At 33.3% G+C, this 19943-nt stretch overlaps 2 protein-coding genes across 2 annotated transcripts in view; both read left to right on the top strand.

Annotated features, from left to right (window-relative positions):
• The first annotated feature begins 87 nt into the window (after positions 1–87).
• rragcb (Ras-related GTP binding Cb) lies at positions 88–14197 on the top strand. The gene is made up of 7 exons (XM_056480439.1): positions 88–489; positions 2249–2452; positions 4292–4491; positions 5711–5825; positions 5993–6135; positions 7821–7969; positions 11669–14197. Exons 1-7 carry the CDS (start codon positions 304–306, stop codon positions 11845–11847), a joined length of 1176 nt encoding a protein of 391 aa, XP_056336414.1. The 5' UTR covers positions 88–303; the 3' UTR covers positions 11848–14197.
• Positions 14198–18762: 4565 nt separating this feature from the next.
• Positions 18763–19943, top strand: part of fhl3b (four and a half LIM domains 3b) — a 51304-nt gene continuing 50123 nt past the window's right edge. The window contains exon 1 of the mRNA XM_056479372.1: positions 18763–18830. The gene's annotated coding sequence lies outside the window, so the exon portion shown is untranslated. The remainder of the gene's footprint in view (positions 18831–19943) is intronic.

Below are 19943 nucleotides of genomic sequence, written 5' to 3'. Positions count from 1 at the left end.
AGAAGTTGATTATCTGAGAGGCCGCTACATTGACAGGCCCCTCATGCGCGCTCTTGTTCGCTCACACAGCAGACCTTTCCAATTGCCTGCAGCCGTTCCTCTACTGCGCCTGTCATATGACCAGCTTCCCGTTTGTTTGTGTTCATACAGCAAGCTAACCGCTTACCACTATGAAACCTCCTCATCCCTGTCAAAACTAACCCTTTAACACCCACCGAGACTACCTCAATTACTAAAACAAAGCCTGTGAAGTCCACACAGACAGTGCAGAGGGACTTAAAGCTTTAAAAAAACGGATTTACGATGTCGATCGAGTACGAGGAGCAGCTAGCCGGAAGCCTGGTGGACTCTTTTCCAAAAGATTTCGGCTACGGCGTGGAAAACATGGACATGATGCAGGAAAACCTGGAAAATTCTCCGTCTGCAGACAATAAACCCAGAATCCTGCTGATGGGACTGAGGCGCAGCGGGAAATCCTCCATCCAGAAGGTCAGGTCCCCAGTGGGATACAGCAGTTTCAGTCGCTAGAAAAATATTCAGTATTCCCATTGTTTTGGACAGTAGAATTTATAAAATATCGTTTTATGGTACTTAAAAAACACATACAAAAACAATTATGTGGTATCACATGGTACAAGATTGTATTTTGATAATTAAGGTAACTTAAGTTGGTTTTATATTCGCATATTCAGACCTTCTCCTTAATAATATAATTTCAGAAAAGTATTATTTGCAAATTCAAAATAGGGAAATAATATATAGAGGTTAAGTTGGTTTCATATTCGCACATTCGTTCATTTGACAGTCTCTATATTGTTTACCATGTTACTTTGAATATTCGATTCGAATTAGCATGTCAGTATGACTTCTAAACAACATTAGCACTATCTAATTCCCTGTGAACAATGTTATACTTTGATAGTCATTTGCTGCTAATATGATTTCCCTATTTAGAATTTGCAAGTATTACTTTTCTAAAATTATATTATAAAGGAGAATGTCTGAATATCCAAATATAAAACCTCTATAAATAATATTAGTAGCAAATGACTCTTAAAGCACACCACAGTCCACAGTCAATGAAATAGTGCTAATGTTATTTTGAAGTCATACTTACATGAGATTTCAGACTTCATATTCAAGGGATCATATCAATCAATCAATCAATATAGGGACCATGTCACAAGGCAAAATTAACAAATGTGTGAATATAAAACCAACTTTACCTCAATATTTTGATATACATATTTTCTAAAACATATTATTACTGTGTTATGGTGAATTCAGATCAATTGGTAGACTTTTTCTTGGTCACCTCAATGACTAAAAGTGTCCCAATTCACCTGAATTCACCCTAACGTTACCATAGTAGTAAAAGTCCATGCACATGTACCTCAGTATTTTAGTATCAAGTATTTTTTAAGTGTTGATGAATACAATGTACATTAGTATTTCTGTTTTATGGTATATTTAATAAGTATTATAGTATTACCATCTGTTATTATTAAGTACTAGGGTGCTTGTTTGTAAAGACATTGCATTTTAATGTTATATTAATAATAATTTGTAACTTAAGTGCAACCAATACAGTACTTTACAAAAGCATGGTTTTATTATGTTACCATGTCATTCCATCAGATATCTTTTTTTATCTATTCTGACAATAAAACTTAAAACTTTTTTTTGTTGTCAAAAAAATATGTGTGTGAGAGAAAACATGGCATCTTTTTATTATTATATGCAAAAAAAAAGCTCTAAATGACAACATCTTATTTTTAAATTTGAAAGAGATGTCATCAGTAATTTGCATTGTAAAATATTATATTTTATATTTGTCATTTACTTTTTATTGTCAGATGGATGTGATTTTTTTTTATTATTGAATACTTATTGAAGTCTGTTAATCCTGTCTGTAAAACTTTCTGCTAAAAAAGCTTCGTATTTTGGCCAAGTTACACTGAAGGTCTGCTGACATAAAAGGAAATGCAAAGAATATTTCTATATTATTAAGTAACATTTAATACCGCTTAAAATCGCTGCTGTGTGGATTTATTTTTGTGTTTTCTGTTAAGTGTTAGAAATTATGTTGCCATTTGTGTACATTAATACAATATAAACACTATAATGTAACTTTATAATTGTTTCCACCTTGTTTGTACTTAAGGAGTGAATAAGATTGAGTATTAAATCTCTATATGTATATTATATAACATATTCTTCACCTCTTGTCAAATGTTTTGAATCTCAGGTGGTGTTTCATAAGATGTCCCCGAATGAGACGCTCTTTCTGGAGAGCACCAACAAGATCTACAAGGACGACATCTCAGGCAGCTCCTTCGTCAACTTTCACATATGGGACTTTCCCGGTCAGGTGGACTTTTTCGACCCTACTTTTGACTATGAGATGATTTTCAGGGGCACCGGCGCATTGATTTTCGTCATTGATGCTCAGGTATGTGTGAAATCATTGCACCAGGGAAACATTCTGAGTGAGATTGTTGATCTTTCTCGGTGTGTGTTTTTTTTAAATACTCCTTGCTTGTTTGAAATAGAAATGGTATCCTTTTCTGGCATAACCTTGCTGTTATTATATTCTATTTCTGTCCTTTATGTTTTTATTTCAGGTCAAATGTATGTCTCTTTACTTTTCTGATCATATTATTCATGATTCATCAGTCCATGTTATTGTGCAAAATAAAAATGCTTCATATTTTTGCGTAATTACAGTCATGGTCTGCTTGCTTAAAGGGAAATTCATTGCAAATACATTATTTTGCATGTTTTATTATTTATTTATTTATTTAATGTTTTATTAAGAAACAATTAACATAAACTTGACAAAGTGACATAAACCTTGCTGTTATCTTAAGACAATACACCAAATGTGTGTTTCCATGCACCATGTCAATTTTGGGCTTTTTTAATAATGTCAAATGATTAACATGTTATTGAAAAATAAAAAATTGCATGTTAAGCATATCCTGTAAGGTGATGAAAGAGTTAAACATTAAAATCTAATCTGTATCTAATGCTTACCATCCACCTAAATGTCAATTTCAGCAGCTCTTGCGTAAACCAGAACTTACAGTTTTATTAATATCAATATTCTGAAGGTTTTTACAAAGTGATGTGTTTAGATTTATTTTGCCTGATTATATACAACCTTTTATTTCACAAAAAATGGAAATTATTATTATATTATTATTGCTGCTAGTGTTTTCTGAAATATGGAGAGAGAAAATATAAAAAAACATTGATCCAATATTTAATGATTTTTTTAATGCTAGAAATTGTGTATTTGTGCATATATATATTCTGAAATAATGCCTCAGTTGCTTATTTAAAGAAAAAGCCAATGTTTACCCTACTCACCTGTTGTATCTTGCCGTAGAGTGACAGTTCACCTATATATATATATATATATATATATATATATATATATATATATATATATATATATATATATATATATATATATATATATATATATATATATATATATGTGTATGTATAGATAGATAGATAGATAGATAGATAGATAGATTATTATTATTATTATTATTTATTTATTTATTTATAATACTTTTTTCATTTTAAATCCTTTACTCACCCGTCACTTTTTCAATACTTTGTGGCTTTTTTCTGTTGAAAACAAAAGAAAGTTTGAAGTTACTGGAAAATTATGCGATAAATAATGGTTGAGTATTGCGATAACGATATTTCCTACAATTTAACATTTCCCCTTTAAAAATTATATTTTTATTACCTATGTTTTTAAATCATTTCTTTATTTAATTGTAAATTAAAACAGACCGAAAAAAAGATATTCTTCATACCTAATTCAGACTAAAAACTGTCACGATGCAAAACATTTAGTCTTTAAAACACTATGAATGAGTGAAAACCCTCAAAGGTAATCTGACTCTGATTGGCTGTTGTCATTTTCCTCTCACTTGTCTCGATTCTTGACATTTGTGTTTATTTTCAGCTCTGGTATTTTTACTTTTGGGCTGCTCTAGCCAATAGCAGGCAGGGATAAACATAGCAAGGCCCTGTCTGATTGGTCAAATTTAGATAAACAACCAATACATAAAATAAATGTAATATATTACACGTATCACACTCACGATGGATGTCAGTAGCTGCCGATTTCAAACATTCATCAAAATATCTTCTTTTGTGCTTATTGTAAAAAAAATATGAATAATTTTGGCATGATTTGAGGGTCAGAAAATGGTGAGTACCTCAAATGTTGAATTCTGCGTTTACTGTGGTCTTTGTCTCTCTGTAGGATGATTATGTAGAAGCGTTAGGAAGGCTTCATCTGACGGTGTCGCGGGCGTTCAGGGTGAACCCGGAGATCAATTTCGAGGTGTTTATACACAAGGTGGACGGTTTATCGGACGATCATAAGATAGAGACACAGAGAGACATTCATCAGAGAGCCAATGATGATCTTGCTGACGCCAGTCTGGAAAAGCTTCACCTCAGGTGGGTCAAACTGATCCAAAAACCAGATCAGTCTGCCTTCAAGCTAATGAAATGATAGATAGAGCGTGTTTGGTGGGATTATGAGGAGTAGTGAAGTGATACCCCAGCAGGTAATTCACTAGATAATGTGCTTTACTGCTAAATAAACCATCAACTAACACTGTAAAAAAAAAAGCTTGACTCAACCTAAACGTAAGGCAACTTGCTGCAGACCTTTTTTGAGTTCACTCAACTTAAATTGAGACAAATGCAGTACTTAGGTTACAAGTTGAGACAACTCAAAATAAAAGTCAACTTTTTTTTAAGAGTTATTGAAATAAATACAAATATTACATAAGTAGAAATGTTACTGTTTTGAATTATTAAAATTAAGCTAAAACTGAATAAATGAAAGCTAAATAGAACATTTTAAATATTAAAACATATTAAAGTAGGAGTTCAAATATGAATTACATTATATTAATACTAATCGTATATCTTTATCATAATATTATTTTTTCTATTAGATTTTGATGTCTTTATGGTGTCAAAATTGATCTTTTGCTTTCAAAAAATATCTGTTATGCTGTTTTAATCAATGTGATTATTAGTACATTTCCTTATTATTTAATGCAATCTTTAATTGAACTAAATAAAAAGCATATTTCATTTCAGCTAGATGTCATTTATTAAATATAAAACATTTTTCATTTTAGTTTTACAAGCTAAATATGTGAAGTAATGATTAAAACTAGTTAATAATAAAATATTATAAATAAAAAAAAGATGAAAACAGCTAAATTATTGAAACATTAGCAAAAAATTAAGTGAAAACGGAAATACTAAACAATAAATTAAAGTTTTGGGAAAAAAAATTAACCACCGTCTCTTAGGTCAGGGAAGTTCATTGTTTCGCACTAAATTTCCAATATTTAGTATGTACTTTATTATTATATGAACATTATTCTGAAATACTCAATGTCACATTATCAACGTTCAGTTATTTTTTAATTAAAGCCTAGTTGATAGAACTGTAATCAAAGAGCATAGTGATTTTAAGCTCTTTGCTGTAATGCATCTACAAATTCTGTCATATTTCAAAAACAAACAAAATCATATACTAAATATTACAAATGTAAAATTAATAAAACAAAAAAGCACTGACAAATTTGAATAAGGCATGTAAGTTATTAAAAAAAAAAGAATGTAAATAAATGCTATTTCCTTAATTTGCTTTCAGTTTCTACCTAACCAGCATCTATGACCACTCCATATTTGAGGCCTTCAGTAAGGTGGTCCAGAAACTCATCCCTCAACTCCCCACGCTGGAAAACCTCCTCAACATATTCATTTCTGTACGTCCACTCCTATATACCTTCACTTTTATTGAATTCCTTTAAATAGATGATCTGAGGAAAATACCTGCCTCTAATTCCAGACTCCTTCATACTAGTATGAGTTAAAAACCTATGCAAACGTGTTCACCAAATGCATATTTATCAGTAATTTTTTTTCTTTTCAGAATTCTGGGATTGAGAAAGCATTTCTGTTCGATGTGGTCAGTAAGATCTACATCGCCACCGACAGCTCTCCGGTGGACATGCAGTCATACGAGCTCTGCTGTGACATGATCGATGTGGTCATTGATGTCTCGTGCATTTACGGGTGAGACTCTGTTAAAAGGAGTGAATGTGTTCATTTCATGTTCATTTAGTTTTATTAGTCTTCTTTACACTACTGCAGTGTTATATTAAAGTTCACAGTCAGTTTTTTAAAGATGTGTTTGCTCAACAAGACTGCGTTTGAGTGTTTAAAATTACAGTAATATTATGAAATATTACTACAGTTTAAAAGAGCTGTTTTCAGTTTAATTATGTTTTATGATTATTATTATTATGATATGAATTTTCAGCATTATTACTCCAGTCTTCAGTGTCACATTCTTTCAGAAAGATTTCTGATATGCTGAAATAGGATATATTTATAGAGCTAGGCAAAGATTAATCGCAACCAAAATGAGTTTGATTTGATATAAGATATGTGTGTTTTTATATATAATATTAAAATATTTTATATATTTAATTTTGATATTTTATATATTTAATTTTAATATTTTATATATTTGATTTTAATATTTTATATATTTAATTTTTTTATATTTAATTTAATTATATTTTCAATTTTTCTTATTTTTTATTTATATTTAATATATTTATATATATATATAATAATTATATATATATTTTATATAATTTATTTAGTATAAGTAATATTTATATTTTTATATTATATTTATAGTTTTTTTGCATGGATATTTAAATGTATATACAATTTGTATCATATACATCTTATATATCAAAATATAAATAAACATTTCCTCAAATATATGCATGCATGTGTGTATTTTTTAAACATAATAAATAATCACAGTACACACGCATATATTATGTCAAAACAATCTTCTATTTTGGATGTGATTAATCGTAATTAATTTTTGCCCAGCACTAAATATTTATGTTAATATATTCACGAAAACTGAATAAATTATTGATAACATTATAAATATCTTTACTATATATTTTATCAATTTAATGCTGATTTTAATTCAGTAAAGATTTTATCAATCTTTGCTGAATAAAAGTATTTTAAAATACTTTCTTTGAAAAATAAATAACATTTTCGAAATGTGTGTTTTTTAATACAGTTTAATTATAGTTTAATATATTTATATTTAGTTATGTTTTATGTTTAACTAAAATTTATATTTTAAATTGTATATATTTATATTTAATTATATTTTATATTTAATTTAATTAATATTTTTATATTTAATACATTTATATTTGTATATTTTATAATATAATAATGTTTTATTTAGCATAAATACATAGTTTTTTTCATTTATTATATTTATAGTTTTGCATAAATATATATTTAAATGTATATACAATTTGTATCATATACATACTATATATTTAAATATAAATAAACATTTTCTCAAATATATGCATGCATGTGTGTATTTAAATATAGTAAAAAAATCACAATACATGCACATATGTAAAAAAAAATTAAAAAAAAATACAAAAACGTTTCTTTTGGATGAGATAAATTTTTGCCCAGCGCTAAATATTTATGTTAATATATTCATGAAAAAGAAAACATGATAATATTATGAAAATCTTTACTATATCTTCAATTTAATATATTTTACACTGTATAAATCTATTAGAATGTTTTTATGCTCTCAGAGTAAGATATAAGATAAATGTCATATGTTTTATCTTCTATTGTGTTAAATTACTGTATGCATATGGTTAAATGAGTGGTTATGCTTTTGTCCATTTTAGCTTAAAAGATGAAGGCAATGGAAACGCTTATGATAAAGAGTCTCTGGCCATCATAAAGCTGAACAACACCACAGTGCTTTACCTGAAGGAAGTCACTAAGTTCCTGGCGCTAGTCTGCATACTGAGAGAAGAGAGCTTCGAGAGGAAAGGTACAGACGTTTGACATGGTGCCTGCAGCTTTTGTTGACTGACTGCATGTTTACTAGCTCAGAAGGCGGAACAACCTGTCAATACATCCAGTCCCACCCTACATTTGCTCTTGTTCAAGTGTCTGTTTCACTCTGATAAACGCAACAACAACAAAAAACAGTTGCTGCTTTCATTTCATGCTGACTTTGCATTTCATGTCTCCATTTTTTGAGACCTATAGTTGAAGTCAGAATTATTATCCCTCCTCATTTCTAATGACTGATTTATTTTATCTTCGCCATGATGACAGTACATGATATTTGACTAGATATTCTTCAAGATGCTAGTATTCAGCTTAAAGTGACATTCAAAAGCTTAAATAGGTTAACTAGGGTAGTTAGGAAGTCAATGTACAACAGTGGTTTGTTCTGCAGACAACTGAAAAAATATATAGCTGAAGGGGGCTAATAATATTGACCTTAAAATAGTTTCAAGAGTTCACACTTAGCTGATGATTCATCAATAGCTTGTTTGGCATGCTGTCCCGGGAGAGAGCCCCGAGCTCAAGGGATCCTCGAGCCCGGGGCTTCCTCCCGTTTGCAGAGCGAGAGGGGAGCCCGAGCTCGGTGGATCTCAGAACTCCCCGTCTGCAGTAGCTAAGGGAACACGTAAGGAAAAAAGGGGGCTAGACAAATGCTTGATTGTTATGCATGATGTATATATTTGGATGGTGGGAGGAAACTGGAGAACCCGGGGAAAACCCACGCGGACACGGGGAGAACATACAAACTCCTCACAGAAACACCTACCGACCTGGCAGGACCAGGGTTGGCAGTGTTCTTCCTGTGGGGCTAACAGTGCTAGCCACTGGGCCTCCGTGCCGCCCGATCTAAAGTGAAGGAGGAGAATGGGGAGGAAGGGGGGTTTCTTCCAAACGAAGATAAAGTGGACTGAAAACTGTGGTTATTTATAGTAGCTTATGGCTCATATGATTGGATGATACTGATTAGCTTAATACGTGATCGGCTGTGATAAATCATAAGCACGTGATCCTCTCGAAATTAGTTTATTAATAAACCTCACTTAGAAAAATTAAAAACTGCTTTTATTCTAGCTGAAATAAAACAAATAAGACTTTCTATAGAATAAAAAATGTTTGCTCTGTTAAACATCATTTGGGAATTATTTTAAATAGAATAAAAAAATTCACAGGAAGGCGAATAATTTTGACTTTAACTGTACATACAAACTGCTATGGAAAACAAACCCGTATCTTTAAATGCAAAATAAATATAGGAGTCCTTAAAGTCTGCGTGAACCGCAAGTCACTGAGACTTCTTTCAGTATGTTGATGTATTTTAACTTTAAGAGAATATTGAGTAGGGGGTGGGGCTTTATTTTGCGCATCATTTCCTCATAGCAAATTTAACAGTGAGAGAAGGAATTAATATACATTTACTATGGAAACTGTCAGGTTGACGTCAACAGAAGGAGCGCCACTTCAAACGCAGAAGCAAATGAGCAGACACAACTGCAAACTAATTTTCTAATTGACTGATTAATTATCCACCTTAAAATTAACAACGTGAGCCAGCAAAATAAACATTGTAAATTCAGATTTCAGGCAAACTTTAAAAAGGGTCAAACTTCAAGGCTTTAAAACAGTCCTTAATCTTTATGGCCTTAGCATTTCTTACACTCTCCAATGTTTTAAAATGATAATGAAGATCAAATTTGAAATTCACAAAACTAGGCATTTTTTTAACCCATCGACATTTACGAATGTGATATTTCCCAAACGAGGTGGCACGATGGCTCAGTGGTTAGCACTGTATCCTCACAGCTACAAGGTCGCTGGTTTTGAGTGCCAGCTGGGTCAGTTGGCCTTTCTGTGTGGAGTTTGCTTGTTCTCCCCGTGTTGGCATGGGTTTAAGGATAACTGGATAAGATGGCGATTTATTCCACTGTGGTGACCCATGATGAATAAAGGTAATAAGCCGAAGGAAAATGAATGAATGAATGAATATTTCCTAAACATAACAAGTGAAACAAATTCTCTTCACAATCAAAGTTTCATCATAAAAAAAATTCTTGTCCTCCAACGAAAATGTAAATTCCAGAAATTTCCTTAAAGAAAACCTTGAAATATATACAATTGAAGTCAGAATTATTAGCCCCCCTGAATTATTAGCCTCCCTGTTTATTTTTTTCCCCGTTTTCTGTTTAACAGAGAGCAGATTTATTCAACACATTTCTAAACATGATAGTTTTAATAACTCATTTCTAATAACTGATTTATTTTAACTTTACCATGATGACAGTAAATAATATTTGACTAGATACTTTTCAAGACACTTCTATACAGCTTAAAGTGACATTTAAAAGCTTAACTAGGTTAATTAGGTTAACTAGGCATGTTAGGGTAATTAGGCAAGTTATTGTATAACGATGGTTTTTCTGTATACTATCAAAAAAATATAGCTTAAAGGGGCTAATAATGTTGACCTCAAAATGGTGTTTAAAAAATTAAAACTGCTTTTATTCTAGCCGAAATAAAACAAATAAGACTTTCTCCAGAAGAAAAAACATTATCAGACATACTGTGAAAATTGCTCTGTTAAACATCATTTGGGAAATATTTAAAAAAGAAAAAACACTCAAAGGGGGGCTAATAATTCTGACTTCAACTGTATATCATTTCGCTTATTGAGTAAATATAGTGAATAATTTTAAATGAGACCTCACGAATTGTATTGGTGATACACTATCTCCTGAAGACCCTAATACCCTATTTCCACTTAATATTTTGGAAATGTCTAGAATTCCATAAGCGTTTAGCTGGTGGAAAAGGTCTACAAATGTTAGAAAACTAGCTCCATCTAAGTTTAGATTTAAATCAACACCTACATTAGAGTTACCGTCAGTAGCATATAACATTTGAAGATGACCAGAAGGCAGGGCCGTAGCGGACATTTTAAAAGTGTGGTGGGGGGGGGGGGGGGGGGCAGCTGTATGAGATCATACATTCATATAATTATTAATCAACCCCCCCGGTTGCTACGCCCCTGCCAGAGGGTATATAGCACAAAAAACAAGTCTTCAATGTTTGGTAGGGATTGGGAAGTTTAAATGAATCTAAAGATTCTCCATAAGACAGTAAACGACCATCAAGATGAATAGGGATGTAACTGTATTTGTAAACCGTGAGATGCAGCGCTCAGAAGTGCTCCCGCCATGTTGCCATTGCCATGTCAAATTGGTACACAGAAGCTTGCAACCCTTGCCCTGCCTTCAACTTTGTACTACTTTAAATGTGTTAGGCAATGGCCAAACCTTCTTCCAATTTAAATCTCCAAGGAACCCAGACCAATAAGAGATTATGTATGACTATGAACGACTGAAATAAGGGAACGTATGGCCTCATTTTGGTGAGAAGACATGTTTTTCCACTTAGTATATCTTTAGAAGTTTGCATGTTCTTCCCATGTTGGTGTGGGTTTCCTCCGGGTGCTGCAGTTTCCCCCAAAGTCCAAAGAATGTGCTATAGGTGAATTGAATAACTAAACTGGCCGTAGTGTATGAGTGTGTGGGTGTTTCCCAGTACTGGGTTGCAGCTGGAAGGGCATCCGCTGTGTAAAACATATGCTGAATAAAGGGACTAAGCCGAAGGAAAATGAACGAGTAAGCTTTACATAATTTCATGTCTCCATCTGCCGCAGGTCTGATCGACTACAACTTCCACTGCTTTCGAAAGGCCATTCATGAGGTGTTCGAGGTGAGCGGCTCCACCCAGAGGACAGGAGCGGTGGTGCAGTCCAGTCCCCCCAGCTGCAGCGGAAACGGCCTAAGCAGACTCAAATCCGCAGCGCTCAACGGGACACCCAGGAGCCTGGTTTAACCCAGGACAACACGGACCTCTACGAACACAGGGCCTTCACACTGAACGTGAGATTTACTGGAGCGTTTCTCTAGTTATACCCGCTGTTCCAGGACCTGAGAGACACAATGAGGACACTCAAAGCGGGACAGACTACATTGCTGCTTTTTTTAAATGATATTTTGATGTGTGCGTGAGTTTGTGTGCGTGTGTGAGTGAGAGAAATTGTGTTTAATTGTGTTAATAGGAGAAAATGGGAAATAGTTCAGCCAACTGAATGAGGTACGATAAAGTGATTTAGAATCACACCAAGCAAATCTGCATTCAAATCCAGTGACTAGCTATCATTTTTATATTATTATTATGCCTTCATAGTGGCCAAATGTGCTGTCTAAGTAGGGCGCTCACTATGTTATACATCCCACTTTTCAGCGTTTTCAGGTGGAATTTCACACAATGAAAAAAAAAACTGCTTAAAATTGAGCGGGATCTATAGATACATTAAATAAAACACGTTTTAAAGGGCACCTATGATGAAAATCATCTTTTGTAAGCTGTTTGGACAGAACTGTGCGTAAGTATAGTGTGTCCACAGTCATATTGGGCTGATATAAACACAGTATGACGTTAAATTAGGATCCAAATCCCTCCCATATTGAGGCCCACCGCAACGTAACGTAGGAGTGCGGTTTCCCCGCCCATCGAATTGATTGACAGCCGCGAATTAACATGTCTCCTTAGTAGCACGTATAATCTTATCAACAAGACAGGATGTGCACGACAGATGTGTACCCGAATCTGTGGCTTCATTCTAATCACCCATCCGCCACATATAATTGTATGTGCTATATATAGCCGCACCCGATCGTCACTTTAATAAATCTAATTCTTTGTCTTAAGCATGATGATAATAGGCAAGCGTGGACCGTTCGTTATTAACAGCAGATTCAGTGAGCTAATCTGCGCATCCCTTGCCAGAGACAACATGGAAGGGGCGTACTGTATATCAAGGCAGCACAGGTCCATACATGCATCCACGCAACTTCCACTGCTATTTTTTTGCTGTCCTGACGAATGTAAGAACCTAAAGTGCTTGTCAGACTTTGACTTGACTGGCCTTTCGATTTAGGACACACATGACGTTTCATATTTGAGGTAGCGGCTTGTGGCTTTCATATTAAGCGCTTTACAGCTGTTGCATAGCCTATTACATACCCAGCACTTGATTTAACCTTTGCTAAAACGCTCCCATGCTGCACTTTTCTTTCCTTCCTTCCTTGTTTCGTTTTTTAATTCTCCCTTTTTAAGTTTCTCTCGGACCGGTTTCGCCACCATTTCTGCTTTAACAAGTGTGTTTAAAAAATACAAGGCAAAAATCTTTAATAATTAAACTCATCCACTTGCGACTCACTATAATTAATAATTAATTAATTAATTAAAAATTAATAATAATTAATAATAATGTTTTTTTTTATTATTACCTGACCCGCGGATTATCCGCAGCGCCCGCGGATATAACCACCATCCGCGCATCACTAATGTGCACAAAGCAACTGGGATTAAAAGATCTGTTCAGCACTCTGTGATCATCAGTCATCATCAAATGTGATCAAGAATGAGTTTTACAAGTTTAAAACGTTTATAAAACAGTGCATGTTTGTAATTAATTACAGCGATTTTACCATCTTAATCACCACAGCAGTGTCCGTACAGTTATAAAAGAAGACGGTTCAATCCCGGATTGTGGACGTTAAATAAGATTTATTTTGTACATTAACATAACGGATATCCATACAGCAGTGGAGATTAATGTGTATCCTGTCACATTTGCCGTGCAAAAACTGTGCAAAGTTAAACGTGGACGCTTTGTGAGGTCGTTAAATTTGTAACGACATTGTGTGTGACTCATCGTTGCAAAAAGTCTTGAATTAACTCCACAACAAATACATCAAATAATCATTGGGAAAGTTCTTACTGTGGTATTTCTCACAATCGTTACGTGAGATCTGCTACCTTCATGTCTGTCACTGTGCTGTTTATCTGACGAAGCCAGGCACACTGACAGGCACGCAGGAACGGTGGGCAGGGAGAATTAGCATTAAAGGCACAGGCAACAAAAACAGCTACATGGTGATAAGAGCAGAAAATTACAAGATTCTGAAAGGTCTAATAAAAAATCTGATGGGTGTTTTGAGCTGAAACTTTGCAGACACATTCTGGAGACGTACAAAAGACGTATCTTAAATCTTGAAAAAGGAGAAAAATAGGTGCCCTTTAAAATGAGTTCTCATTGCTGTAAAAGTTGTTCCTTTAAAACAGTATTTTAATGTAATACAGCACGACTGGATTACATCAGTCAGTATAAAATAAAGGTTGAACAATATCTGGTATGAAAGAATTCATCCTTTATTTGTTGTCAATTTTTATATTTTTAAATGAGAATACAGTAATAAGGATTTGAGTGAAATGTGAGGGAGCAGTTCACACAGAAATTAAAAAGTAATGTTAATTTCATCATTATCATCCTCAGGATATTTAAAATGTAAATGCCATTTCTGTTCAGTAAAACACTACAGAAGATTTTGACGATTCGTAAAAAGTTAATGGCCACAGGAGCATTGAAAGTAAAAAAAACCTCATATTAAGGCAAAACGGGGCTCGGTGGTTAGCACGGTCACCTCACAGCAAGAAGGTCACTAGTTCGAGTCCCAGCTAGGCCAGTTGGCATTTCTGTGTGGAGTTTGCATGTTCTCCCCGGGTGCTCTGGTCTCCCTCACAGTCCAAACACATGCGCTATAGGTGAATTGAATAAACTAAATTGGTCGTAGTGTATGTGAATGAGTGTGTATGGGTGTTTTTCCCAATACTGGGTGGCGGCTGGAAGGGCATCCGTAGTGTAAAACATATGCTGGAATAGTTGGCGGTTCATTCAGCTGTGGCGACCTCTGAAATAGAGACTAAGCCGAAGGGAAATGAATGAATGAATATTAAGCCAAAACCGTGGATGTGCATTAAAGGGAAGTAATGTTCTAATAATGTTAATTATCTTCCACAGACTGATTATTTTGCTTCATAAATCCTCAATGAATTTTATCTTATTTTTTTAGAGACTTGCATTATATAAATCCCCAAGAATCACACTTTCAGCTAAAAAAATCATTAATCAATTGCCACTAAAGAAAAAAAAGTCACTTTAAATGACCTGACGGTGATTTAAATCCACACCAAATGTTAATATTTGGCTTCAACTCCCTTTAAACATCATGAAATTGTTGTCACGGTACAAAAAACTAATAAGAAATGGGTTTAATTTTCTTAAAGGAATGCATTTCCTACATCTCTCTGTTCATTATGCCATTGTTTCCCAACCCTGTTACTGAAGGCACACCAACAGTCCACATTTTCAACCTCTCCCTAATCAAACACACCTGAATCAACTCATCATAACATCAGAAGAGACTGCAACACCTGAAGTTAATGGGTCAGAAAAGGGAGACATCCAAAATATGTACTGTTGGTGTGCCTCCAGGAACAGGGTTGGGAAACACTGCATTATGGGATAAATATGACTCAATTCAACTCTTAAACTGATGATTTAATGTTATTTTACTGTAATCTGTAGCACTTTCACAGGCGGCCAGACCTCTTTAAGATTGCTGATGTTACTATTGGCCTGTTTTGTGATTGTGTTGGCCGTGCTGTGGAAAAATAAAGGGAAAAAATGCTAAAGATGTGCACGAACAGCCTTATGGTGAAATTTAAATCCCATACACACTTTTTGCATCCACACAATTAATTTGTGTTGAGAAAACATGAAAGAATTTAGTCAATGTATTACTTTTTACCGATTCAAGTGGATTAAACGTAAAGAAATTAAGTTGTCCCTAAAAGAAAACTCAAGAATTGTTGTTTCAGCTCATTTTAAATAAGTCGTTTGAACAAACTCATTTTCGGAGTGTAACAGGAAGCATGTTTCGCCATCAGAAATGCTTCTTGCACAGTTGGGATATGTGGAAAAACAGAATGACTCAAGTTTGTTTGACTCAACAGTGTTTTAATATGTGAAGTCCCAGGGTCCAAAACAACCCCTTTTTGTTTTTGTACGTGATTCATTGTTTTATTTATATTTTTAAAATTCCCCTTTCTTGAATGGATATATAAATGAGGTGTGTGAGTGAGCGCGCGTTTGTTTACAAGACGCTTAGTGCGACTGCGGAATGACTGTTGTTGTCTGTTGTGTGTTTTTCCTTTATTTTTATTTTCTAATACAGTGTACAAGTGTAAGATATTAATTTTGTGATTGAATTATAAAGATTATTACTTGTAAAATATGGAAAAAAATGAGAATTGTTTACTTACGGTATATTTTGTCTCAGAGCACGGTGATAAATTAAAGCTATATTCATTTGAGTCTGGTTTCTCTGCGCTGCTCTTGTTTGCCCTCTAGGTGTCGCTGTCTGCCACGATTCAACATCAGCTAATCTGAACTTCATTCTGCAGTAAATGCAGCGAATTTTAGACGACTTTTATGGTGGTGAAAATATGGGAATAACAATATTTGAAATGATTTTCTGCTCACCAGTATTAAAAGTAGCCTATTTCAGTGTTTCTCACCACGTTCCTGAAGGACCGCCAGCCCTGCACATTCTCCATGTCTCCTTCACCAAACACACCTGATTCAGATCATCAGCCCATTAGCAGAGACCGAAAGACCTGTAATGGTTGTGACAGACAAAGAAGACTTTGAAAACATGCATAGTTGGTGGTCCTCCAGGAACGTGGATGAGAAACACTGGCCTATCTGATCTAAAAAAAAAAAAAAAAAAGGGAAGAGTTCATATTAAATACAGTATTATTATTAGTTTGTTTTGCATGTGTGTTTTAAAGAGAGAGACATTGACTTGCATTTTAGGAATCTCCAAGCATCACACTTTCAGCTACAAATAATTTTCATGTTCTACTTAAGAAAATAAGTGACTTTAGATGATCTGAGAGTGATTTGAATGAAAATAAAATGTGAATATTTGGCAACCTTTCCCTTTACACTTCATGAAATTGTTGTCCGTGTAAAAACTAAATTAGAAGCAGGTTTAACTTTCTTAAAAGCACTATATTTCCTTAAATAAGAGGGAAAGATTCATATTAAATCAATATAATTATACGAAATGTTTTCTGGCCAATATCAACATGATTTCTGAATCATCACGTGACACTGAAGACTGAAGTTATGATCTGAAAATTCTGGTTTGTGTCACAGGAATACTTTACAATGTATAAAACAGTTGTTAAAGTCTAAACATACAGTAGCCTAGTCATCAATATTAGAAGTTGATCAAAAATAAAACTTAATAATTCTCTGGTAATCATTTACTAGTTAGCCTATTATTATTTCATTAGGATTTTTATTATTAGGGTTTCCGCAAACGTAAAGAAATGTAACGTATTATGCGTATAGATATGAAATAACATATTTTATGGTTGTTTTTTAAGCATTTAATGCAGTGTGTAATAAATTCTAATGCATTAGGAATACCAACATAAATATTTCACTTATATTGTCAAGAGCATCTTTATATTGAATTTAAAGAATATTTAAATATACAGAAATTTAAATAATACTCCAAGTCGGACAATAGGTGTGATAAAAAACAAAGAAAAAACACTTTATACGCACGTTTGCGGGTTATTTATTTATTTTATTTAACGCAAAAGACGTATCTTAAATCTTGAAAAAGGAGAAAAATAGGTGCCCTTTAAAATGAATTCTCATTGCTGTAAAAGTTGTTCCTTTAAAACAGTATTTTTAATGTAATACAGCACGACTGGATTACATCAGTCAGTATAAATTAAAGGTTGAACAATATAGATTATGAAAGAATTCATCCTTTATCTTATTTGTTGTCAATTTTTACATTTTTAAAGGAGAATACAGTAATAAGGATTTGAGTGAAATGTGAGGGAGCAGTTCACACAGAAATTAATAAGTACTGTTAATTTCATCATCATCATCCTCAGGACATTCAACATTTAAATGCCATTTCTGTTCAGTAAAACACTACAGAAGATTTTGACGATTCGTAAAAAGTTAATGGCCACAGGAGCATTGAAAAAAAAAATCAGATTAAGCCAAAATGGGGCTCGGTGGTTAGCACTGTCGCCTCACAGCAAGAAGGTCACCGGTTCGAGTCCCGGCTAGGCCAGTTGGCATTTCTGTGTGGAGTTTGCATGTTCTCCCCGGGTGCTCCGGTCTCCCCCACAGTCCAAACACATGCGCTATAGGTGAATTGAATAAACTAAATTGGCCCTAGTGTATGTGAATGAGTGTGTATGGGTGTTTCCCAATACTGGGTGGCGGCTGGAAGGGCATCCGTTGTGTAAAACATATGCTGGAATAGTTGGCGGTTCATTCAGCTGTGGCGACCTCTGAAATAGAGACTAAGCTGAAGGGAAATGATTGAATGAATATTAAGCCAAAACCGTGGCTGTGCATTAAAGGGATTGTCAAGAGCATCTTTATATTGAATTTAAAGAATATTTAAATATACATAAATTTAAATAATACTCCAAGTCGGACAATAGGTATGATAAAAAACAAAGAAAAAACACTTTATACGCACGTTTGTGGGTTATTTATTTATTTTATTTAACTTTTTTTTTAAGTTTTTTGCTAATTATCATAGATGGAAACACATTTTCGCTATAAATTCTGACGTAGACAACATTACTTGCTTGTTATGTCACCTAATTCGCATTTTATTTAGTTTGGAGGTTTTTTCCACGGTCTCTCTGCAGCTGAAGGTCTGGATGCGGTGTGTGTTTGTCTGTGTGTGTGTGTGTGTCAGATGAAGGCGGGCTGAGAGTAAAATGTCTCGCCCAGTGGGAGGATCTGCTCTGAGCAATGAGTTTCATGGGAAAAATTGTCTCTCTCAGTCAGACACACTTTACACGCTGAAACACACACACATACATGCGCACAAACATCAGCCGGAGGCTTCAGGACCACGGTAAGAGCTCAACTATTACCGCAGAATTATTCCATTTCAAGCTGAATAAAAATGTAATAAAATAAACGTCTCCATAATTTGATTAAGCTGTTAAATATAGCTGTTTTATATGGTATATTTATATAGTAGATCATATTTTTGATAGTTTAAGGATTAAATTTTTAATTAAATATTTTATATAAGATTACATTTAATTTTATTTTATTGATTTTAACTTGCGCAGGCTACTTAAAGAAAGTAATGTGCCTTTTGTTGTTTGTTATGATTTTGTGAGTAATTTATTTAAAATTATTGCATTATTTAAAATTAAATTGACAAGTTATTTGTTAATTTAATAATGATTAGCATTTATATTAATTAGTTAATATTAATACTTGTATATAACTTTGTTTAGATTTAATATGGCATATTTGAATAACTTGTTCATATTTTGATTAGTTGGGAATATTTTGAAACTTACATATTTAATAATAACTAACATGTGTTTGTTTAATAGACTTTTGTATTCATATTTTTCATTACTAAATTTATAGATTGATGATACGTATTTGTTCTATCAAATAATGTGCATGAGTATTTGCAGGTTCCTATTTAAAATAGTGCGTGAAATTGTACATAAAAAATGCAAGTGAGTCTATGCATAAAAAATTAATATACATACATACATACATACATGTTGCATATATATATATATATATATATATATATATATATATATATATATATATATATATATATATATATATATATATATATATATATATATATATATATATATACATAAAATTGTGTTGAAGTATTGTGTTGGTCATGTCGTTCACTTCTGCTGCATTCAAAAGAATAATTTTGCCGTTTGTTCAATCTACTTATGTAAAATAAGCTTTAAAAACACACAATTCTTTAGATTTTTTGGGGACAAGCCAATTGTTTTCTGTTCGGTACACTTATATTTGTTAACTTAATGGATTTGTGTTGGACCAACCTAAATGAATTGTCTGGAACCCTGCATTTTTTACAGTGTGCAGTACAGTAGGTTTGTAAGATTAAAAGTAGTTGAGTTTCTATTAAACAATGATAGGACTCATTGAACTGTGTGGCACCCCAGGGGCTCGG

Source organism: Danio aesculapii, chromosome 19, assembly GCF_903798145.1.
Source record: "Danio aesculapii chromosome 19, fDanAes4.1, whole genome shotgun sequence".
Classification (NCBI taxonomy): Eukaryota; Metazoa; Chordata; class Actinopteri; order Cypriniformes; family Danionidae; genus Danio; species Danio aesculapii.
Note: the sequence above shows the minus strand (reverse complement) of the source record. Positions and strands in the feature narration are given on the sequence as shown.

What these genes read in the sequence shown, in the direction of transcription:
- rragcb (XM_056480439.1), top strand. Translation starts at nt 304, where the DNA reads ATGTCGATCGAGTACGAGGAGCAGCTAGCCGGAAGCCTGGTGGACTCT. An exon ending in TCCTCAACATATTCATTTCT is followed by an intron (nt 5,826 to 5,992) that starts GTACGTCCACTC and finishes TTTTCTTTTCAG; the next exon opens with AATTCTGGGATTGAGAAAGC. An exon ending in GATGTCTCGTGCATTTACGG is followed by an intron (nt 6,136 to 7,820) that starts GTGAGACTCTGT and finishes TGTCCATTTTAG; the next exon opens with CTTAAAAGATGAAGGCAATG.